Genomic DNA, 25,036 nt, shown 5'->3' on the forward strand with positions numbered 1-25,036 from the left:
GACACAGACAGCGGCCTCTGGGTCTTTGGATGATGAGAGCGATATTAAAAAGAGGCAATCCGAGAGAGGAAACACACATGGGGTTGGGGGAGATGGGGGGGGGGACTTTGTACACTGTAGTGAGAGGCTACTTTTCTGAGAAGAGGCCTCTGAATAGCGTCAAGGCCGTGTTGCTGCATGCATGTCTGACTGATGGCCGTACAGGAAACACAGAGTCCTTTCAACTCCCCTCCGTCTGGGACTTCAAAAGCCCTCCACCCATCAGTCTCCGTGATGGAGGAGAGCAGGGGGAGGGAGGGGAGAGCGCTGGGTTTGCAGTGGCATGGATGCTTCACCTCGAGTACCCTGCTGCCCGCACAATAGTTATGCTGAATAGAACTCAAGACTTGAGTCTAGTTATCATATGGAGGCTAGCCAATTCAAAAGGAGATTTCAAAAGAAAGGCTTTTAAAAGCAAGGACTTCAAATTAAGCTCAACCCTAAACATTTTTAATAATCTCAGTATTTTCAGAAATGTTTTGTGAAGGCCACTAGAATACCGCCATTCTACTATTATATTATTCATGGGCATGTTTGAGTTTGGAATGGCAAACACTGTCATAGTGAAAGACGGCTCCAAAACGAGCTGTAGCCTATCCACTCAAAAATGGAGGTCATCTAATTACACTGGGGCCATGATCATACGGCTTCTGAATATGGCGCCAAAAATCTGTTTTGTTGTCCACCCCTCGGGCCACAAACAGGAAGTGGTCATAACGGAGGTCTCCCCCCCCTCTTACTCAACGTGTCAACAGTTATTGCCTCTTAAAGCCCCTCACTGACCACTGCTCCCTTCCTCTAGTCCTTCTCTGAAAGGCCAAAGACAAAGGCAACATTCAACATAAATGGCTGAAACATGACTTGTGCCTGAAGGTTTCAATGATGCAGAGGCAAATGGCGGTGCATTTCTTCTCGTTTGCTTACAGTGTTACAGAGGAAGATAGCTAAACACGGGATCGGGGGGGACGACTTTATGAAGGAAAAATAGTCTCACTTCCCCTATGCTGCACCAGCCAAAATGGAGCAGAGGGAAGAAATGTGGCTCAAATTAGAGCTTCCGTTAGCTGGGGGGTGGGGGGGGGGGCAGAAGAGTGCGAGAGACACAGCGATACATGCTACTATGAAAGTAGACACAAGCAACATGTGTCAGCTGATCACAACAATCAGACATTCGCAAACAGACACAGACAGAGGACACCACTCGAAAGTTACAAGGTGTGATTACGGCACGGGGTGGGGGGGTGGGGGGCATCCGTGGGCTGCGGAAGTGCTGGGCGAGCGACATTCCTCTGGTAACCGGCGAGGAGGTGGTACAGCAGATAGAAGCCCCCAGCCTCATCCATCAACGCAGACCTAACCCCACCACGCGTTCTCATCTCACACACAAAGACTACAGTGTTCTACATACACACACACACACACTAGGTTTCATCCACTGTAGGTTATTATTCAGAGTCTATGTGTGTGTGTGAAGGGACCATCACAGTAAAACTAGCCCACCCTTCGCGCAGCATAACAGAGAAGGGGGCTTAAGGCTGCATCTTGAGATATTCCTAAACGGATGGGTGGGTGGTTAAGGGTGGGTGTGGGCTTTTTTTTTTCTCCAAGCATGATAATGTAATCCAGCAAGCCACGGCCCACTAACTGAGGAGACAAATGAGAGGAGAGAAAAAAAAGTGTGTGTGTGTGTGTGTGTGTGTGTGTGTGTGTGTGTGTGTGTGTGTGTGTGTGTGTGTGTGTGTGTGTGTGTGTGTGTGTGTGTGTGTGTGTGTGAAAAATCCAACAAGTCAAAAAACAAAGAGCTAGAGTTTCTATCTCATCGAACGAAGAGAAAGAAAGAGAAACCGACAGACAGGCAGGGATAGTGAGGGGAAAGAGAGAAGGAGGGCTGAGGCAATAACAGGCTTTCAGTAAAAGCAGAAGGCTTTTCAAGAGCGCACACCCGCCCAGTCTGTCCGGTGGCTGGTTCAGACGCACCCCTCTAAAAACCCCTCCAAGGACCCACTCTCCCTCCCTCTCCCTTTAGCGTCCAGCATGGGCTAGCACACCAATCCGTCCATAAAACCAAGCTACATACGACACACTCATTAGCATACAGTCGGCAGGCAGGCTGCGAAAGACTCACAGCAGGGACGCGTGGGAGAGGGGGGGGGGGGGGAAACGGTTTGCTACAAAGCAAAAGAAAGAAAAGAAAGGCGGAAAGAAAAAACACCAACAGTTCAAACTTCAGAAGGCTATGAGAGCTCCTTCTCCACCCTCCCCCCTGCCCCTGAAGTCTAGCGATACCAGTTGGCAACACAGTTCAGAATAACTGAGGAGCTACAACAGAAAGTTCAAGAAAGTAGAAGAAATTTGGTAACTCACGAAAGAAATGTTTGAATAGGTTAGCCATGTCCATTTTGTGTGTGCGTCCCTCTCTCTCTCGCTGCTCTCCCCCCTCTCTTCCACTCTCTCGCTCCCTCTCCTTCCCGGCCCAAAACTCTCTTCCCACTGCAGCTGTGGAGTTATTCCATGTGAACACCCAGAGAGCAGGGCGGAAAGCAGGGGAGGCCCTCCTCCTGCACATGCCCAGACATGTGACCCGGGATAGCCAATGGGAGGTCGGGAAAGAGGCCTCCAGTCCAAGGGTGGAAGACAAGAGTACAGAGGCCTCATGGAGAGGGAGAGAGAGAGAGAGAGAGAACGAGAGAGAGAACAAGAGCAAGAGACAGAAAGAAAGAAAAGAAAGAGCGAGAGAAGAGACGAGAGAAAGAAGAGAGCTAAAGAGAAACAAAAAAAGAGAAGGGAGGGAGAGGGAAGGGACAAGGGGAAGAAGAGGACAAAGGAGAAGAAAAGGAGGGGGGGAGTGGGTTGGAGGTTAAGGAGAGGAGCCATTTCGTCATCTCAGAGGCAGATGGGAGGAGGAGGAGAAGGGGAAGAAATCCAGGGCCTTTCCAAGCAGATAGACTGCTGGTAGAATCAGGGCTGCTGACTACATGCGAGTGAGTCAGTGAGGGCCCCGCGTTACCGTTGCCCGTGGAAACAATCCCCGTAACTATTAACAAACAGGAATCCACGGAACAGCCAGGCTCTAAAACTTATTCAGACGCCTGCGGGGATCAGGTCTGACACAAGCTAACGCGCTACAAGCTGACCAACACCTACCACTTCTCATCATTGTTCGTCTTCTCCTCAACATGAGAAACATATTTAACAGATATTGGACACTATTTTATAGTCCAAATAACCATTGAAAAGCAGAATCTCATAAGTTAGTTTGTGTGGTCAAACTAACAGAAAAGGCTTGCGAGAGTGTGTTTCAGACTAGTGCGGGTCAGCGAATGCGTGAGCGTGTTGTGAGCTAGTGTGGGTGTGTGAGGGCAGCTGTTTACAAGGCACCATGTGAAGCCTGGGCTAGGGAGTGTGTGACAGGTGAGATTGGTGGGTGCCTCACAGCTGTGGTCCATTACAGTACACACACAGACAGTGGACACCAGATACACACCGTACAGACCCGTTACGGATACAATGCCTCCAACTCAATTTTAAACCCTTAAACGTTTTAATTTCCATGTATTTATGTATGGGATTTAAAACAAGCTAGGGACTAGAGCTAACATCCTGTCAGGGGAGGGGTTGTTATATAAACATATTCAGCCCTTGACTGGAGATTTGAACCCATTTATGCACACATACACGCACGCATCTGGGCCTGCACGTGACAATGTATGCGCCTTCGCATATCACATTCATCCGACACACTTCCCTTCTATGGGTCTTTTGTGTGCTGTAAACAAACTGCTTATAGCGGTGGATGACTCTATTGTGGGAGAAAGGACGAAGGAAAGACAAAGAATGTCAGAAAGAAACCACCAAAACAAAGAGGGGAAAATTGAAGAGAAAGAAAAAGTAAAATATGAGAAAAAACAAAAGAAAGCGCGAGGAACGAGGAAACGAGAAAGAGAGAAAAGAGAACCCCTTGGCATGACCTCACGTCACCTGCTGAGCGCCCGACCCTAACGTCTCGCTCTCGACCCCTGCCCTAGCGAGAACAGCCCTCCCCATGGGTTGAGTTCTCAAACCGCACCCCGCAAACACCCTTTATTGGCTCGAGCACCCATAGCGCCACCTTGCACACAAAAAACCCGAAGGGGGCGCCTTCGATGGGAGAAGGTGGACCCTGACTCAGCTGGGGTTCCCTTTAAAGGTCATCCTAAACAGGATATGGTCTCTTCCATCAAGACCAAGAGTGTCAGAACGGAAGAAAAAGGGTCAACCAATTCTCTCTCTCTCTCTCTCTCTCTCTCTCTCTCTCTCTCTCTCTCTCTCTCTCTCTCTCTCTCTCTCTCTCTCTCTCTCTCTCTCTCTCTCTCTCTCTCTCTCTCTCTCTCCCCCCTGCATTTTGACAGCCGGCTCTATTGCATCAGATGTAAGCTGTATTGGCATCGCCGCTGCTGTAGTGGTTATGGATGTGCATATGTGATCCACATTTCTAAATGCAAACACATGCCTACATTCATACCCTAGTTCTATAGGAGAGCCAACATCTATGCAACAAAATCTATGCTCAATGGAAATAGGCATCGGCATGCCAACAATGGACCTGCATAGATTAAATGAGGAGGAGTGATTACCCTTAATACATTACAGCAACTTCCAATGACGCAATACCTTTTATGATAAACAATATGATGGAAATCAATAAAACTCGATTGGCAATTTGCTCTGATTAAAAGTGAGGGCAATGACTGCATGCACATGTGACAGTTGCCCTCCTACTTTGATGGACATGGTGATTTACAGTTGTTAGCGTAACTGTTTTGTAATTTGTGTGCAAAGTCGAAGCCAGGCCTTGCAAAGTCAAAGCAACACACGAGCTGAGCTCTATAGCTTCTGCACAGAGAGAGGAAGTGGGTAATGCTGTCTCTCCATATTTGTTGTAATGCTGTGGCAAAATATAGTATTTGAATTAGATACAGAGTGTATAGGAATTGGTATCATTCAAAAGTAAAGCTCCTCAGGCTTGTGAGAGTGAGCAGGCCTTCTGCTGCACTGGATGCCAACAGTCAGCCTGTACCCATCCAATTATCATAAATGTCACCAAAAATTAACTTATCATAAACAGTCAGCCTGTACCCATCCAATTATCATAAATGTCACCAAACATTAACTTATCATAAATTGACACACACACACCCATTGTGTTGACACAGCACCTGTGCAGGTTTAGTTCTGCTTCCATTACAGAAAATAAACGCAGGGCCCAAGATGCCCTCATATGCCCAAAGATGTATAAACAGGTGGATAAAGTAGAAGGAAGATCTCTGAACATCCAAATATGCTTGTGCTTTGCTGAACATGCCTGACTTTGCAGTCATAGTTCCATGTTAAAGACGTTTAGCAAAAGGCTCCATTCCTCGTGCCTCAAAAGTTATCAATATGCAAGGTCGGCCAATAAGACTAACATGCCAGACTGTATAAACAATATGATCATATGCATAGATGCAATATTATAGTACCCATTAGAAAGAGTACTAGACTAAACAATTGGCAGATTACTGTACTCCATCCTGTGTCCAAAGTAAGAGAGAGAGTGAGTGATTGAAGGTTGAGATCTATGGCTGGAGTCTAGAACAATCTATTCAGATCAATTCATCAGATATATGGGACAGTAATAAGAGACTTCTATCAAAACAGCACAACTTTCGCCATAGACTTGCATATCAGAAAAGGGAGCTCTTCTTTACCCAGAGTGTCCTTGAGGTTCTTCACGATGGAGGCTTTCCGGGCGCTGTTCTTGCGCTCCACGTAGTTGGAGGGCACGAAGCCCGTCTTGTTGGTGGCATTGCGGACCCGCCACCAGGACTTGGAGTCGTCCAGGAGCCAGAGGCGTTCGTTCTTCTTGATGTCCAGCTCCTGGTCCTGCTGGGCCATGTAGTCAAACTTGGCAATGACAATCACCTCTTCCGTCATCCTTGACTAGGCGAGCTGTGGGGGAGAGGAGAATGAATAGGTGACAGAGACTTGTTAAGGGGGAACGAGTGCGGATTTAGTGGATCAGAGCTTAATGTTCATGGCCACCTAGTTTTCCCATACAGCGGTAAATGGTTTGTCATGTCATATGCTACCCACCTTTGGTCATACTTGTAAGAATAAGAATATTACTTTGAGCGATGCTCTGCCTGATGTGAAAGTGAGAGATTGAAACCAGAGTCGCAATAACTTCCGCTAGGTCAACCTGATGAGGTGGCTGTGGTGAAGCCAGCTAGACTATTATTATATTTTTTACAATTGTGACACATAAATAACCCATCTTTGTTGGGGTTGGCAGGTTGGTTCTGCTTAAAGCCACATTATCCATATTAACAGTCTGTCTGCAGGCAAAGGGCTACAGATTCTTATTCTCATTTATCTAACGGCTTAAAGATTAATAGACAAAATAAAATACCTGTACTGCATCAAAGCTGAGAACTTCAAAAGATGCAGATACTTCCGTCAACCTATAAAAAGAGAAGACAAAGTTGTATGAGAAACAGAAGTATTGAATATTATCTTCAGAAATCTCGAGCACAGGAACATTGATTACTCATTGCTAGAGATTAGAATTTAAAATGTAAACCACTCGATATGGCTAAACAATTGCCAATATTAAGTGCACCACAAGAACACGTTATCCATTGTTACAAATATGCTTCAAAATTTAACAAAACAAGGCAAGCCAACAACCAAAACAATACTTTAATGAGTCAAATTCTTCTAAGACATAAATCCCATTGTTTGAATATCAAAAAATCGTCCATTTTCTTCCAGACATTGTTAATAATAACCATCCTAAGAGTTTGCGGTTAATGCTGTCGGTATCTATGATGGAATTACAGTGGTGCTGATTTCCTCTATGGTGCTGTCCAAACCATATTCGATTGTGTGTGATCAAACATCAACCAGAGGGTCCAGGAAGATGGCAGAGGAACAGACTGATGGAGAACAGGTCATGTCTGCGTTTTAAAACAGGAAACGCTTCTTAAATTTGACACAGGCTCAAAACAAACTTGTCGCCAGTCTTCACCAAACAAAATCAAGATCTGCCTTTGTGACACAGTGTCCAGTTTAAGGCTTTGAAAAAAATAAGAAGAATCTGAAATCAGATGAACCATCTTCAAATGCTTGTGATCCACCCGAAAACTAGGCTATCAGCAGGCCGCTGTGCTGAATACGTCTTCATGGTTTAACAAAGGAGACATTCACACACAGTGGGTCTTATGATCTACTTAGTTATCACAGGGAGCAGGCTACAAGCAAAGGTCCATGTTCAGTTTAACAGAAACGTTATCTCAACGTTGGCCAGAGGAGGAGAGTGTGCTCTGTTTGAGAAGGTCAGAGGTCATGGGAGAGGATGGAGTTCCATGTCCACCCATCGGCTTACCCCCGCTCAGGCCCCGCATCATTCCCCCCAAGAACCACTGGATTCAGGACGCCTAAGATGAAGTTTTCATTGTGGTAGTAGCACAAGGTCTTCAGAGCGAGCTGGAAGCAGAGACCTGACCTCTGGCAAACAAGAGGACCCGTTTCAGCCCATAGGAATAGTAGGTAAAATGACCAGATACATATATGAATATAGAGCCAGAAGGAACACAGCACACGCACAACACATATATCCCCCTCTTTGTTCTTCTGAAAACTGATGAATTATGATGCTACAAAACCAGCCAATGAGACTATAGATGCCACATGTAATAGGGCCTTGCAGGTTTATTTACAACTTCAGTTTGAAAAGAAAGGAGGCCGATTTTGATATATTGCGACTAAATTGTTTATACCACATGAATGATTTAAACACTCATGCCAACTTTTAATATGCTGTCTCGGATGACTTTCTCTGGCAATGAACATGTCAGCCAAGTTTCACAGCCCAGTAATATTAGGGTGGATACTGCGGTTCTCGCCCATGGCATGTTATTGCCTGCCCCAATTTCATTTTTAATCAAATTAATAAAGATGCTACAGAGAAGCATCACGGGGTGTGGCATGAAGAAAGAAACAACAACTGAGAGGGTATTTCCCCTTTAAGTGTTCTGTGTCTCAGGCCAACACAAAAAGACAACTGGCTCTTAGATCCCTCCCTCCCTGGGCTGGGCTGGGACAGAGCAGTCAGCCAAGGAGAGTCAGCATCCATGGATGACACAGTTAGTTTTCTACAGACACTTTGTCCGTTATTCAGAGCACTTATTTACTTGGTTCCTCTAATGTATTGATAATACTTTATAAAAAAAAGTGCACTTTGCAGATTGAACTCCTACCATTGGACAGAGCAGATTGGATGGTCGAAAGACTGAGACTGTCCTGAGTGCTAAAGGCCCATTAACACCAGTATGATTTAGAACTGGTAAGAGGGCTGCGGGGGACACAGCAGCTATGCAGCAGATGCTCCTGGTCAATACGCAGGACGTGACGAGGCAGTAGGCTGGTCCAGTGCATTAACCAAGGCTATGGAAGTCAAGCAGCCTCATCCTCAATCGAAATACAACTCACCAGCTCCTCTGTTAACCCGCCTCACACAGCAATGCCAAAATCCAGGAAAAACTCAGTTGACCGTCGTTGCAAGATATTGCTCTGAAATAGCAATGCGATGTGGTAGGGCTGGGCGATTAATCGAATTTCGCTCTCGATTTCGATTTTAGCATCAAATGATCACAAAACTAATATACTCGTTTTTTTTTTTTCTTATGTTTTATCGAAAAAACAGCTGGATACATTTCTGTACATTAGGGCTGCAACAACGAATCGATATAATCTATAAAAATCGATTACTAAAAGCGTTGGCAACGAATTTTCTCATCGAGTCGAGTCGCGCGATTAATACGTCACTCGTAGGCGCAGCACTGTTTACAGCCAGCCGCCGACAGGTTGGTTCATGGTTCATGCACGCCCACAGCGAGCTTTAGTGTGAGCGACCACAGCTTGTATTTTGGTCATATCTTAACACTGGACTGTTGGCCTATATAAAAGTGTTGTACCTGCACTGTCTTTTGGGTTAATCCTTCAACTCAGTATCCGTCTAGTCCAACCGAAAACTCCGTCAGCTGCTTCTGCTGCAGAAGGTGTGCAGACGGGCTCGGAGTCGGCAACGCGTGCATCAACAGTCATTCAAAGCAGCGGTAGTAATCACACAACCGGACGGTGTAGAAAGTTCCGTCAGTTAAAAATAGTAATCCAATTTTTAAATCTATGTTAAAATCGGCAGGATATAGAGCTAGTTATCTTAAAAAAAAGTCGCAAAACATTGTGTAATGTGATGTGTTCAGGTCGGCTCAGTAATAGGATTGATGTGTTCAAATGCAACACAAAAAAAATAATTCCCAGCAATATAAAATAGATAGTAAAGATGGAATTATGACCCTGTTTAACGTCCTATCTTGAACTATGATCATCTTATCAGCAATTAAAGCAATAATACAAGTTATATTTCAAGGAGTCTCGAAAATGGTATCAATATCAATAAAAATTAACGATCTCCTGTCATCTGAGAGAAATTAAGACGATTTAATTTATTTTTAACCGTTAGTATTTACCGGTTAATGATCTTATCGGTTGACTGGTTAACCATTGACATCCCTTATATGCTGCATATATATAAATGTATATCATACATTTTTTTTGTGTTATCCCAGTTACGTTTTTCTTTTTTTTTAATCATTTAATATTACTTTTGATAGTTCCGGGACATTGGAGCAATAACCTGGTGTTTTTACACTTCAGTCTGCACTGTGAATTTGAAGTAATGTTCAGTTTCTGAATAAAGATGCGGCAATTACAAATGTTTCTTTTTTTTATCAGATTCATCGATTAATCGAAAAAATAATCGACAGATTAATCGATTATTAAAACAATCGTTAGTTGCAGCCCTACTGTACATTAATTTGATTGGAACAATTTATTTTTGGCCATTTTGTGTATTTTTTTAAGAAGAAAATTCAAATTTCTCAGTTACAGTGTTTTTGGGAGAGACATGCTGAATATATCATGTTTTCAAACTCAAAAATAATTGTTTGAATAATCGTGATTTCAATCTTGACCGAAATGATCGTGATTAATATTTTTTTCCATAATCGAGCAGCCCTACGATGTGGTGAACTAAAGACGTGAACCCCGGTCTGAGTGCCAGTGTACACCTGCCAAGGACACGGCGCTTCCAAACCAACCCGCCTAGCTGCAGCCCTCCTTTCCTCTCTTAAGAGCCCAAAACAATTGAACAGCAAAGAAAACAGGCCGACAACAGTAAGCAGTCAAGCTGTGGTGTAGCAGTGTTCTACATGTCAAGTTCCCTATATGAAAACAGATTAAACCTGACTTCCGAATATGAGTGGTGTAAATTAGAGATTAGAGTGCAACCTTTTGCAGAAAACCCATCAGACAAGCTCTCACTGAGATTTCGACAAGCTGTTCGATTATAATATCTTGATATTTCTTGTATACAGCTTTTTTTTAAATGTAACAAAAAAAATTCCAAACCTAACAGAAAGTTCTGAGATGATATTAAATGATGCAAAACTTCAGTTTGTCTGAACATTCAATAGCCAAACGCGCAAAAGGACTCCAATAAAACACCTCAACGGCACAACAATTAAATACTACACACACTCGTCAGAGGAAAGCCTCATCCACGTCAGACTGGAACCTGACGGCTCCACCTTATCTGCAGGTGGGCCTTCTGTGGCCGGCGACAAGTCCTCTGGCTCGTCCTCATCAGTGACCCCCCCGCCGGTGCCCTCCAGAGCCTCCTCAGCACCCAACGACCCCGCCCGGCCACGGTGTCACCAGCACTAGCCCCTTTGTTTGGAGCTTAGGAGGAGCGATCTGAGCACTTCATGCCAACCTTTCTTCTGCAAAGTGAGAGTCGAGATCGTGAGGAACAGCGCTGCAGCAAGTGCAGCAGCGTGCCGCCGCAGATGAGCCATGCAGCATGTAAGCGGCGTACTATCGGCGCTAACAGTCATACAATACGAAGATAACGCTTCACCACATCCTGCGAGTATGCAACAGCTGCCACAAGGCCTCTTCTGTTCAGTGGAGCTCGGGAGAAACGGCCCTCCTGGTGGCCACTTGAGCCATTACAAATAATGGTATCAATATCAAATTGCACAGGAAATTGCTTTCCTGTGCGATTTACATAGCACAGGAAAGTCCAAATGTGGTAAATTCCACCTTCACCATAAACCATCCACCAAGTCCACAGGTGGCACATTTTAAGCGTTCAAACTGAAGCTTCAGCAAACACACAATCAAGGCCCAAGCCTGGGGTCCCCATCCTTGTTGCTTGAGAGCCAAGTGCAAAGGGGGGGGGGGCGGAAGACTGTACCTCCAGAGTGCTCATATGAGAGAGAGAGAGAGAGAGAGAGAGAGAGAGAGAGAGAGAGAGAGAGAGAGAGAGAGAGAGAGAGAGAGAGAGAGAGAGAGCGCCAGCCCTCAGACGGCATCGGAGCGAGCGCAGAGGGCCAGACAGAGTAACATAATCCCTGTGACAGCCTGCTAAAAATCACAGGGCTCTGGTGCCTTCTGGAATGTGCTCTGTGGGCTCACTCAGCCCCCTCGGGCAGTGCTGTACTTCCTCCACATCCCACACACATCTCTCTCTCTCTCTCTCTCTCTCTCTCTCTCTCTCTCTCTCTCTCTCTCTCTCTCTCTCTCTCTCTCTCTCTCTCTCTCTCTCTCTCTCTCTCTCTCTCTCTCTCTCTCTCTCTCTCTCTCTCTCTCTCACACACACACACTTTGGACACAGGACGGAGGACAGGACCCTGAAGAAAGTCACAGAGCACTCCTCGTGGATAATGAGAGGCACTGTTGGGACACGGGGGTGGGTGGGTGGGACCCCTGGAGAAACGATCCCAGGGGCAGTGCATCCTCCCCCGGACTCTACGAGATGCTCTGAAGGCGGCAGCGCTGCAGCAGAGCAGCGAGGGGTCGTGGGAGAAGGGGCAGGCCAGCGCTGTGGGACAGGAAGCCAGGGACGTGGGGAGCGGGCCGGGGATGGGAACAGTGAGGCAGCGCCGACCCCCTGATGACCACACGCTGATGAGATGCTTCCTACTCTGTTTCAATGAAAGCCTTAACCCATGGCAAATGAACGTACATTGAACAGCAAGCTTTGGACACACACACACACACACACACACACACCTAAATCTGCAAAAGACGGTTCTAGGGATGTAGTCATTGTCAACCAAAGAAAATAAACCAATCTATTGTCCCAAGGGGGCTAAATAAAGAGAAAATCTTTACAATAACTGTAGATTAATTTATACTTATAACAGTGACAGCCACAGTGCACTCTACTCTACCTGAGAGCATAAATGTCACTTAAGCGCCGTTTTGAGGAAGTCAGGGGATTTCAGATCCACTTTTGGTCCGAGTCCGACTCGGTTAGGGTTTAGTGTCTGACGGGCCTCATCGCACCGGACAGTGGTTACCCTAACCCTAATCCTAGCAGAAGGGCAACACGTCTGAAGAGTCAACTCTCGGTTCAGTTCTGCATTGGATATACTGGGTCTAGCGAGGAATCGGTTTGAGTACAAAAAGCTGCACCGTTCCGTACTCTAGTCACGGTCCGGGGCATGCAGGTAATGTTGGTACCCAGAGAAACTTCTCAGTCTTGGAATACATGGAGTCGCTGTCCTGGCAGGGCTCAAGACTTACATTTTCCTTTTTTATTTTAGGGGCAGCCTAATAAATATGGTTGTAGGGCCTTTTGCAGCATCGGCCTGTCCTTTGTCACGTACCATCCATCTTTTTACATCAGATTTTAAAAGATGAAATTACTTTGAATAAATTGTCAAATGTAGTTATCGCATAGGTAGTCCTTTTATTTTTCCATCGCCAGTGCCTCGACAACTCTTTCCTCACGAATCAACTATTTATGCTCCTCCTACGATATCAAAAATCTCTGCCCAATGATAATAATAATAACAGGCTGCTTTCTTATCCGGCATTTCGTCATCGACAATAGTGCATTTCTTCGAATGCTTTTGACTACTAGGGGTACTGCTGAGATGCAATTTTAATTCAACTTTGCAGATATTACAAACAAGCATTTTAGTTGTATCATCATTTGGAGTACCCCCATACATTCAAAGCAGCGTGTCTTCATTGGAACCTGGGGGGGGGGGGCCCAACATCACCACCGCCATACAGCCTTGCTAGAACTTCCAGCACGGCTGTCGAAAAACTCAACCTGCCTCGCATCGCAGTGCCTCTACCACTCATTATATTAAACACACAAGACATAAAGGCCACGCTGCCCGACGTGGCGCTCTGCGGCTCGTCTGGTGTGCGACCCGCTTTACATTGAAGCTCTGCTTTAACACTCACACTCGGACCAAGAGCGGATTCGAAGGCCACCGACTGTCACACTCGGACCAAGAGCGGATTCGAAGGCCACCGACTGCCTCCACACAGCACATATGTTTAACCGATTACACCGTTCCAGATATTAAATGTCTTTGTCACTACAGTTGGATAATTAAATGATACATGATGGCACAGCACCACTAATCCTTTGTTTGGGGAAAGAGATATTGATTTTTTTCGGCATTTGTGTCATCCCCTGCTTAACCTACCGTATCGAACAGAGAACTGTGACCTCGAAACCGTGATATGAACCCAACAGTCACTTTTGTGAGCCGTTCCACCTCAAAATGGGTTCCAAATCCCAATGGATGAGATACAAGACATGGTGCAAAGTCTGATCCTCCAAGCCTAATGGGCATTAAATGTGAAAGTCGACGGAGTTTCGCAAACCACCACATGAAAGAACGTATGCCACACTTTTTTTGACATCCTTTTAAACCCAAAGCTGCCACACCAACAACTTATTTGAAATGGTGTAAATGAGTTTGTTGCAAAGTAAATATTCAGTAAGTAGACTAGCAGTCACCCTTAAGTTGGGCGAGTTCAAATTTGTGAAAAGCAGGGTGTTTGGACCTCCTTTCTTATACTTTGTATCGTCAATTAACCATACAATGATTATAACGGAAACTACGGAGCCTTGAATAATATTTGTATTCATAATTAATGTTATTTCTAATACAGCTCATCACTCAAAAATAACACACACACACACACACACACAGTGTGTGTGAGGTTGTTCAATATCATAACACAAGTTACATGCTACTGAGTTATGACCAGACTCAAATAGACTTCAACCATGTTTCCATTTCCCAAAAAACACTCCCATAAAATGTGACTTGAAAAGTAATCAGTGCTCCTTTCAGATATGAACATGCACACATTTTATTTATCCTACTTCACAACAGACAACTCTGAACCCAATTACACCATCTACAGGTCAAATATGTAATTCATTCAATTTGTCGACATACCTTAGCAATTTGTATTTAATGAATTCAAAGGGACCATCGATACATTTGTAATGTGTCCTGTCGAGTTCTTGTGATCAAATGTCTTACCAAATACGTTACATCCGAGTGTAGTGCTTTATCAGACAGCATAATCCGTACACTGACGCTCACTTTGTATCCTGTGCATGAGAAATATCGGCCACTCCATGAAAAGAGGCTAGGCTACACTTAAATGCTGCAGGTGAGAACAGTGTGTATCCGATTTATTTAATGCCAAGCGACCCATATGTCATTTATTAAAGCAAAAAAAAAAGTAATGACTTTTAAAGCTGTTTACCTCCTGTCCAACTTGTTTAAATGAATCTGTACACGACTGTCAGGTGACTCTACATTAATCCGTCATCTGCGCTTCTCCTTTGTCCATGATATGTGATTTCCCGGTTAATAACTGTCAGACCCAAGTCTCACAATAGAGCATTCAAGTGAATATAATTTAACTGCAGCCGTGCAAACTACATATTAATGGCAAATCAATCTCCTCAAACCCTTTTGCAAACATTAATTCTGGGATCCATCCCACAAAGGCAGACCCATCTCCTGGGGACCCTTTGGACATCATTCCTTTGGGGACCATGCATTCTCCTGGGTTTGAGAGCTTCCCGCTACGGTCTCTCCTGAGGGACCCTCTCTAGGGACACTGAAAACAGCAAGTGTCTGATTATTCTGTGCAACAAAATCCCCTTTATATCTGAAAAGCAGGATTTGCAGTCATAATGCATCAAACCCCGACGCATGACAGTAAACAGACTACTTTCCCCAGATTCCACCTGGATCTCAGAAACCCGATCACCACCAGCACACTCTGATAACATGACTTTGTTTGGGATTCTGATCCAGGGCCAGCCACATCCAAGACGTCTGGGAACAAGGCCAAAACTATATGAAAGCTCAATTTGAAACGTTAACAGAGCTGGATGCTGTAGGGGATTTCCATTCACTAATACAAGGGACTCCGGTTGAGGTCTCTTTTTATCCACATAGATACGTTACAATAAAACCCAGCATGGGGCCTTCATTAAGCCACGCCAACGATCACCGAATAAAGAAGAGATATTGTTGGTTAACAAATCAGTATATATAAATGTCGCGCGGCAAGTGTGTGTGTGTGTGCGCAAGAGACAGTCATCCCAGACAATGTGTGTGTGTGTGTGTGTGTGTGTGTGTGCGTGCGTGTGTGAGCGGCCTTCCAGGCAGGTACAAACCCCTGGAGTGCGGTCACAGTAGAAACTAAACAAGCCAATTGGGACCTAACTCTGGTGCACACACACACACACACGTGTTGAAACTTGTGTGTGTGATGATGTTGGGAGAGGGCGGTGTTCTGATCAGATGACAGAGCGATGCGATGGGATTCTTATGCCAGAATCATTTACTTATGGGCCGTTGCCATTTGTTTTGTTGGGCCAATCAAGTTACTGTTGACATTCAGAGCATCAGAATAAGCCTATCACGCCATTGGTAAATAAAAAGAAGGAGTGCGATACCAAGGAAAAGAAAACGCACCTGCAACCATAACAGGTTGATGATGTTTACTGATCTTTATCATCTAATATGTTGCCTGGATCATTAAATTGAATGTTTATCTAAATAAAATAATTTAAAAAAAGAGAGCCAGACAGACCGACAGGCAAACAGACATTAAAGCACAGCTGAACACAAACTGTGGCACACAAGACAAACTTGTCTTCAAGTTTGCTTTATTTAACATTGTATTGACATCGTGTATAATAGAATAGCTCAAAAATAGAACAAATACGGGGTGGACTACATCCTCTTTTCTGTTTTATGAGGGAAACTACAACCAAGCGAAACTATGATTAACATCAAACTGTGAAATCAAGTATTATTATTCAAGCCACTTTTCACCCAAATGAGGAAGCAGTTTCTCAACCCGAATTTGAAATCCGAGCGTCTCTTCTGGACTACCGCATTTAGACACAATATCACTACTGCCAGACAACAAATATTTCTATATTGGCGATGGCACAGAAAAATAAGCTCCCAATACAAACACTTACAAACGCTTATCTACAGAAATACAGTAAATGAGTAATGAACAGGCTCCACGTGTGTAGCAGAACCAACAGTAGAGCACCCACAACCACTATATCCCATCCAGGTATGTTCACCCACGCTACCAAAATAGTCTGCACACCTTCATCTGAAGCCCAGGTGGCATTAGGACCGGTCAAACCATTGAAACAATTAGTGATTTTAAAAATATAGGTCAATCACTGTGCACAAGAAAGCCCAAAGCAATCCCTTCAAAATCGCAATACTTGTGTATTGCATGGCTGAGTCTCGTGGCCTGCATTTCCTCTGCTATAGTTGGCCCTGGTTGGAGTCACATTGACTGATCAAACACACCTGCGTGTGTTAGGCAGCCACTGGAAAAACTTCAACAAGAAACCAAGTCATCAAAGAAAAGAAAAAAAGGAAATGAAAGCCAGCTTATGTAACAACTATGATGATGAGCAAAACCAAACGGGAGAGAAAGAATAGATGACTACAGAGATTTTGTTTTACTACTTCTCAGTTCAGTGTTTGCTGAGGCAGTCTTTAATAAGCTAGATTCAGAACTTGTTATTTCACCAGAGGGATTCTTTAACCCATTTTTAGGGTTAGGGTTGAGCTAAGAATCTGCACAGTTTGTAGTTTCTCCTCCTTGAGAATGATGGGGGCAGAATGGACTGTTATTGGTAAACCACAACCAGCCATTTAAAAAGAGACAAGGACGTTTTATTCTACATTAGGCAGAGGAAGCGAAGGCCAATTGCTAAGACCAACTGCCAATCAGCTGCCTCTAACTCCATACAACTTCACAATAGAATCGGAAGACTTTTAATGTCTAGGTATAATGGAAAGTAATCAAAGAAATAAACCACCTTTGACCTAGAAACAGGTATAAAGCTCACATTACTTAAACAACAGCTATTATCTTCAATAACCATAGGAACAGATTATAGACAAAAAAAATCTTGTCTCACTCCATAACTAAAAGAAGATATAATTTGTAAATGAATGCATATTGAAGTTGTATGATGAATTTATGATAATGGGGGGGGGGGGGGGATTTAAAAAACAAGAACAATTTAACGTTTAAATAAGTGAGATACTAGTCGGATAGTCAGACCATAGTCATATGAGACTGGCATGTACTTCATATGCAATTTTTTGTGTACGATGGAAAACACTTTGGCCTACATCGCTTCTAACAAATGGGATACCACAACGTCCCCAGCTAAAGGAACCTTGGCATTAAAAAATGTAATCATCCCTTTAAATAGTGTTATCTGCAAATGTACCCATCTTTTGGTAGACCACAATCTCCTCCATACAGATGGGATGACTACATGATGATCCGCTACGAGGCCAGTGAGCAGACAGACAACACATGACCACAGTGTTGTTGAGAATGAACGAGGCAATTCTCCAATTACATTAAAACTAAATCCATTTGAGATATTTTGAAGAACAATTAAGTATTTTATAATCACTATGAGATGTACATGCACCCACCTGTATACATAATGCTGGTTATAATCATCCACACAAACAGACATCATATATTTGAAGTCGACACCATATCCATCGTTATATCTATCAATGGATATATGTATATATATGTATATATATATCCATCACAATGTGATGGATATATCACATTGGATAGATATGGATAGATACATATGGATAGATATATCCATCACATCACAATGTGATGGATATATCTATCCATATCCATGGATAGATATATCCATCACATTGTGATGTAAATGCTTACAAACGAGATGTATGTCACAAATTTGTAAATGACCAGCACTGACGATCCTATTTCTAGGAGATAACGGTTACGGGATATTATGCAGAGGAATAAAACAGGGAACCTGTATTATACTGAGAGGTCGTGTACTGATTTTATCTCACTGTCTTCAGACAAGAAACAAAAGTAAGGTTAAGTTGTCAATACATATCTATAGTATACACAGTCACATCAAATAGTCGGACACGGAGGGTATAGGGTGATTACAAGTCCGCTCTATGGGATATTCACCACCGCTAGTGGAGAGTGCTATGTGTGTTGTAAGCAGCCTTTTAATAGTATGTTGGCCATGTTGGCATGGAAAGAGTGGCTGGGCTATCTGGGCTGCCGCTAGCCCCGTTCCCAGGCGTCCCCATGTCACGACCGAACGCCTGGAGTGGGATGTTGCCAACGAGCGTTATAAGCAGGAGCGAGGGCGGGTCTTTTTTACATGAGTTTAGCGGCGTGAGGAAGGGAGGGGTTTCTGATATACGGATATCGTTTCCACGACATGTGTCGGTTATTGCTTTGTGCAATTTTTCGTAAAACCTCCATACATATTTAACCTGAAATCGTTTGTTGTTCTGCTACACATGTTATTATTATTCTCGCTTGGGGGGCTGTCGAATGGCGCACACAGGCCATAGGAAGTAAGGAACCGGAAATTACGTTGCAGTAGACCGGGATAACGCTAGAACTCACGGTCCTCCCTCAGCCGTGGCTGCCGCTAGCCGAGTACATAGAGCATAGCATCGCTCTTAGCCTGGAGCTAACTCGAAAATGGTTAGCACGGGAGCTAAGATGTGATAGCAGTAGCGTTACTAGTAGCAGCAGCAGAAACACTCGTACCATACTCGTCTCTTACCTGATTGCAGGTCGTGGCCACCCTCTCGTACTGTGTAAATGGGAACTTTAACATTCGGGTAAATTATACAGTCTGTAAAGCCTTCAATATGTCTGCAAGTTGCAGATGCTTTTCCAGATAATGATATCCCTGTAGAAATAGCGTTCCGATATCAAGGCATGACATAGGGTAGGGAGTTAGCCAGGACGGCTAGCTGCTAGACAAGCCCCTCCGAGTCCGGCTCCTCCCACTCCAAATCTATTGGATGCTCAGTGATTTGGTTGCTTTGTATTGGACGGCGACGCTGTCACTCCTTAAACCTTTTTCTCTGAGCATATTCTATTCTAATTCTATTCAAATTACCCACAAAAAAAGAGCCACGCATTAATTTGATAGAAAAATGATTTACATTTTCGCAGGCGGCATACTTTTGGTTCATGGATAGCCTGTTTGCGCGCGTGCGTTCAAATGCACTCGTACACACATGCCACCCCATAGCTACACGTGCACACGTATGCGTGCGGGCGCGCTCATATACATACACTCTCTCTCTCTCTCTCTCTCTCTCTCTCTCTCTCTCTCTCTCTCTCTCTCTCTCTCTCTCTCTCTCTCTCACACACACACACACACACACACACACACACACACACACACACACACACACACATACACATACACATACACAAACACACACACATAGAGGATGGCCCTCCCTGGGATGCCGAACAACATATCGAGGATAATTGGAAGGTTGAACATCACTACAGGATGCAATCTATTTCCTGCACTAACAGATGGGTATTCCCTACATCATCTCACTATGTGCCCACACTCTCTTCTCAAGAGGCATTCAACTACAAAAACTGACTCGTTTAAATGCATGAACCTGTCTATAATTAAGAGAGGCTGCCGCTGGCATGGGTGCATTGGATTATACTTGATTGTAATATAAAAAAAATATGACGTAATAATAATAGGCCTACTTATCTAAAATGTGAAGTCCACGATTTAGCTGTTTGTGGTTGCTGTAAATCAATCCCACAGCTTATAAGAGAATGACATTATGCTTTTATTTATAATTGCACGATTTACAGCTGATTTGAATAGTTTTTGCCTGAATAATGACTTACCTTACCACAACGTTTATAATTTCTGTGCCTCTGAATAACTCTGACTCAAACGTTGCATGAAAAAGATTATAAAATTTCTTTCGTAGGCTATGACTACACAAGAAATTTCATAATCTCAATAAAAAATGTCAATGCGTACAGTAAGTATGACAGCAAATACCTCCATTTGATCATTCGAGGGTTTCTTTTGGTTCAAACTGGTTCGTGAGTGCCATCTAGTGGATCTCAGGGAACCGTTCATGCTGTGGTACTTCCCAACCACAAAATGCGTCCTCTATTAAACCCCTGTCGTTATTATGTCATTTTCTTTCTGGCAGTTTTGCTTTGCTGGAGAGGCCAAGCAGAGACTGATTACCTCAGTTGGCGTTTCTCCAATCGTCCCAGTCTTAACCACGGAATTTCCTTCCCCTAACGAGAGAATGCAGGCATGTCTACTCAGTAGAAAAGGTGTTTAAATGCACTACCGCCTCTAGCCATGAGCTTATACCAGCTGCACGAAAGTAAACAGGAGACACGCACGGACAAACTCACTGGTTTTCCAGTGTGTGTGTTTTATGCAGCACACTATTAGAGCAAAGGGGAGTGTACAGTTTGATATAACCTAATACTGGGGGAATTAATCATACAGGCTATGTCGTTGTAGTGTAGTCTATTAATATATGAATATGGAATTTCACCACAGATATTTATTGTGTGCAAAATCAAGAAGCCAAACAACACATTCAAATGACATTGAAATGCAGAGTGGGCTATATAAAAATAGCCAACACTTAACCATTGGGTGAAGGCACCTTATTAACTAGTCTAAGCAACCATGGACTCCTTCGGTCTTGGTTCCATGTTATTTTTGGTGACACAGATATAATTGATTCTCTCCATGTATTTACGGGCCACAGACGGGTGTATTGCGTGTAAGCATGTAGTTGTCCTCTTTTGTGATCAAAAGTACAGCCTTTATGTTTAACCATAGAGGAGTATAGTGTGGAACTGGGGGAACTGAAAGAAGATTAGATTGGGGTGAAGATGCATCAGAATAAGATATTTTGAGACACTCAGAACCACACAGAATAGACCACACTGATAACACACACAGGGTTCCACAAACTGCCTTTGAAGCAAGGCCATCGGAAAACAAACCAAATAATAAATCACCAACACGTCTCTTTAGTTTATTTAACTCACAACTATTTAAGACATTACACAATGATTGGCACTCTTCCACCAACACAATACAAAAAAACCAACACATGAAGGTCCAGACATTCTTCAAACAATGTGCACATGAACCAACACTGTAAACATCGGACTGACGGACAGAAAATAATAAATAACTGGGGGAGCGGGTCTCATTTGATGGGCGAGTCGAGGATCTCCTGGTAGTCCTGCCGTATGGCCCGGCTCACCCGGTACAGCTTGACCCCGGTCAGGGTGAACACGCTGGCCATGATGACCAGGCCCCCGACCACGTCGTACACCGAGGGCACCATGTGCAGCACCGCCAGCTGCAGCAGCATGGCCACCACGATCTCAAGGTGCTGCACCGTGCTCACTAAGGCCGGGTGGAACTTGTTGAGGGCGTAGTACACGCCCAGGAACGCCACGGTGGAGCACGTGCAGATGCCGATCAGGTAGCCCCACGTCTCCCCGTCCAGGGGAATGATGGGCTCCTGCATGACAAACATGGTGGACGCGCCCCACACCGTGCCCGTCCAGCCGAAGGTGAACAGCGCCGTCCACATGCTGACGCGCTCCTTGATGGCGCGGTACACGATCATGGACAGCGCCGCCGTCAGGCCCGCCGTCACTGTCATTGTGTAGCCGAAGGCCTCCTTCCAGAAGCCCAGGCGGGACTTCTCCTCGTCGGCCACGTTGGGCACCATGACCAGGCAGAGGCCGAACACGCTGCCCACCACCGTCACCACGTCGGTGTAGCCCAGCCGCTCGTCCAGCAGCAGGAAGGCCAGCACGGCGCTGAACACGGTGGTGGACGCCCGCCACATGATGGTGCCGTTGCTGGGCGGCACGATGGCGAAGGAGGTGTAGGCGCACGTGATGGAGATGACGTTGCACACGCCGTAGCAGAAGAGCCGCAGCCGGTAGCCCTTGGGGCCGAAGGGGGCCTCGCGGCGGTAGAACACCACCAGGATGGACAGCACCTGGATGACGGAGCGGATGAACAGCAGCTCCAGGGAGGGCACCTTGGAGCGGTCGGCCGCCAGCCGCGTGATGAGCGCCACGCAGCCGTGGGCGGCGGCCGCGCCGAACAGGGCCAGCCAGGTCACCCTGGAGGCTAGCACGTTGGCCTCGCCGAAGCTGGCCAACTGGCCCCCCACCCCCTTGTCCCGGGGCGGGGCCGGATGCTTGGGCGGCGGGGTCTCCATGGTGCCGAACAACGTCCTGCCCCCTTTGGCCTCGTCGGCCGGCCGCTTGGCCGGCGGGGTGGCCTCGGCGAAGGAGCCAAAGTCCTCGAAGGAGGGGGCGTCGTCATAGCCCTCGTCGCCGGGCTGGGGGAAGTGGGTGGCGTACTTGACCGACACGGCGTTGGGGTGGAGCTTCACCCTCTTCTTGGAGCCGTACTGAGAGCTGGAGGGAGAGGCGTCCATGTTGGAGGAGCGGCAGGAGGGAGGATCTGGGGAACCACAGAGGAGGCCTTTCTGTTTGTCACGTTGCCATGGATATGTGAATGTCAGCATTTTTATTCTTTCTGTTTTTTTTCTCAACTTTGCCATTCTTTGTTCACACATGCACGCACAAACACACACACACACACACACGCGCGCACGTGCACACGTAGAATCCCTACGCACATACATTGCCGCCGTCCTTTTAGGATGCCCGTCCATGTTACTCCCGGTGTTGTGTGAGTACAGCTATTTATATCTCTAGCATGATTTCAAGTAAGCCAAGCTGTGAACACAGAGAGGCTGATGCAGTGTGACGGGGGGATGCCATTGCATAACACACAGTCATATAAAGGGACGGCGTCTACTTAGAGGATTTTAGGAGCTACACTATGCTGTTTGTCAACTGTATTCTCAAATTAAATAGAGAGCTGAGTCACAAGACTCTTTCAATTTTATTTTTATGTTATTTGGATAAACCCTACATTGATATGATGACAAATCTATATGGTATACAGAGTTTGATCATTTGTATCATTAAGTCATGTGGCTCAATTGTGTATTTATCCCATTAAGAATTTTTTTTTGAACAAAAGGGGTTTAGACATGTGTTATTATTCTAAAGGAGACTATAAAGTCATCACATATATAATGACGCTAAAGGCATATTGTATAAGCCTCCAGTAAATTGGTGACGTCTTCGCAGTTGACTATAACCCCACAATATAATCTGAACCACAAGAGGGCAGAAATGTGTTTCTTTTAACGTTCCCCTCGATTTGCCATGTCTACCCATCCCCTCCCCCTATTACAGCCGGTCTCTAGCTTTCACAATTTTAGGGACTATTTCGAAAAAAATGTTTTTTACCAGACTGAGCCTAAATGTTGTAGCCTAATGAAAAATTTAAAAACTGTTAGCGTTAAAGTGACGGATGGAAATGCACACGTTTTATGTATTGTAATGTTAGAGCAAGAATACAAATCAGAACAGTATTCGCATCTTCCATGCATTAATAATAGTAATAGATGCCATTAATATTTGTAACACAAAATAAAAAAAATGCTTTGATAGGCTTATCAGTAGTATCGGCTTGTGTATTGTACTCCTCAGTAGCCTTTGATCTGTGAGTTCAGAAGCAGATTGGTGGGATTCATTTTAAACGCTCTAACCTCACGCTGGAATAGAAAAACACATTTTGTACTAATACAAAAATGCGCATTCACTGAGGAGACAGTATTTTGTTTTTTTAGCTCAAGATACCAAATCCATTAAGACCTATGCAATATAGGCAATATCATATCCGGTACCCTTTTTGACGAAAAGGATTAAGATATATCCTAATAATCGTCAAGAGAGTAAATATATATGTTTAAAGTTAATATCTTACCTTATGTAGGTTATTCCCTATGTCGAAATATGAGTCAAGTTTATGTCATAAATCAACAAAATCAGTGATTTCTTGAAGATTGGCTTTGAAAAAGTGCCAGTTCTCCATCTTTCTCTCGGAGTCGAGAGCGTGCTGAAAAGGCAAGGTGCGTGTTCGCACGAGATGCTCTCAACGGCCTCGACGGACGGAAAGGGGGCTGAGGAGGTGGGCAGAGCGGACTGAACTTACCCACCGCGATCACCCCTCCCCCTAGAAGCGATTCCCACCGAGACCCGCTACGTTCTGCTCTTTCGTCGTCCATCATAGCGAAAGAAAAAGACGTGCGTCGGTCCTTCTTCACTGACATTATCATCATCAATACTATCACTCTCATCACTTTCATCAGCATCAAAAGGTTTTTATAGATAAAGAGCAATCAAATAACCGCTCACATTTCTGTCGTAGTAGGCGTGTCTATATGACATGTGCCGTCGTGTATGTATGCTAATGTATGTGTGTTTGTATGTATGTCCTATGTATGTATGCATGTATTTATGTATCGGTCTTTGATTGTGTGTGTGAGTGTGTGTGTGTGTGTGTGTGTGTGTGTGTGTGTGTGTGTGTGTGTGTGTGTGTGTGTCTGTGTGTGTGTCTGTGTGTATGTTTGTGCATGCGTGTGCATTTGTTCATCCATGCATGTGTCTGTGTGCAAAATGTCTCATTATTGAGCTCCTGTTGTCATCATTGTTATTTTTGGATAGTATGGGATGCAGGGCCGTGTCAACTTCATGTACTAAAAAAAATAGCCTAATGCAGGGTTTAAGATTGTTCTTCATATGC

The 25,036-nt window shown here is 44.7% G+C and overlaps 2 protein-coding genes across 4 annotated transcripts in view; both read right to left on the reverse strand.

Annotated features, from left to right (window-relative positions):
• The window catches only part of nck1b (NCK adaptor protein 1b), a 28,241-nt gene extending 8,992 nt beyond the window's left edge, over positions 1 to 19,249 (reverse strand). Inside the window, exons 1-3 of one of the 3 annotated variants that reach the window (XM_079755163.1) lie at positions 19,100 to 19,249; positions 6,467 to 6,518; positions 5,766 to 6,006 (exon numbers count right to left, since the gene is read on the reverse strand). In XM_079755163.1, the coding sequence (XP_079611289.1) occupies positions 5,766 to 5,991 (226 nt within the window). In that variant the 5' untranslated portion in view covers positions 5,992 to 6,006; positions 6,467 to 6,518; positions 19,100 to 19,249. Of the gene's footprint in view, positions 1 to 2,403; positions 2,535 to 5,765; positions 6,007 to 6,466; positions 6,519 to 10,654; positions 10,791 to 19,099 lie in introns of those variants that run through there. The other 2 variants (XM_079755164.1, XM_079755165.1) reach the window with 2 other exon arrangements.
• Positions 19,250 to 21,554: 2,305 nt separating this feature from the next.
• Positions 21,555 to 22,811, reverse strand: slc35g2b (solute carrier family 35 member G2b; the record flags this gene model as incomplete). The annotated part of the gene is made up of 1 exon (XM_079755100.1): positions 21,555 to 22,811. One exon carries the CDS (start codon positions 22,809 to 22,811, stop codon positions 21,555 to 21,557), a length of 1,257 nt encoding a protein of 418 aa, XP_079611226.1.
• Positions 22,812 to 25,036: the final 2,225 nt, after the last annotated feature.

Source organism: Pollachius pollachius, assembly GCF_949987615.1.
Source record: "Pollachius pollachius genome assembly, chromosome: 17".
Taxonomy (NCBI): Eukaryota; Metazoa; Chordata; class Actinopteri; order Gadiformes; family Gadidae; genus Pollachius; species Pollachius pollachius.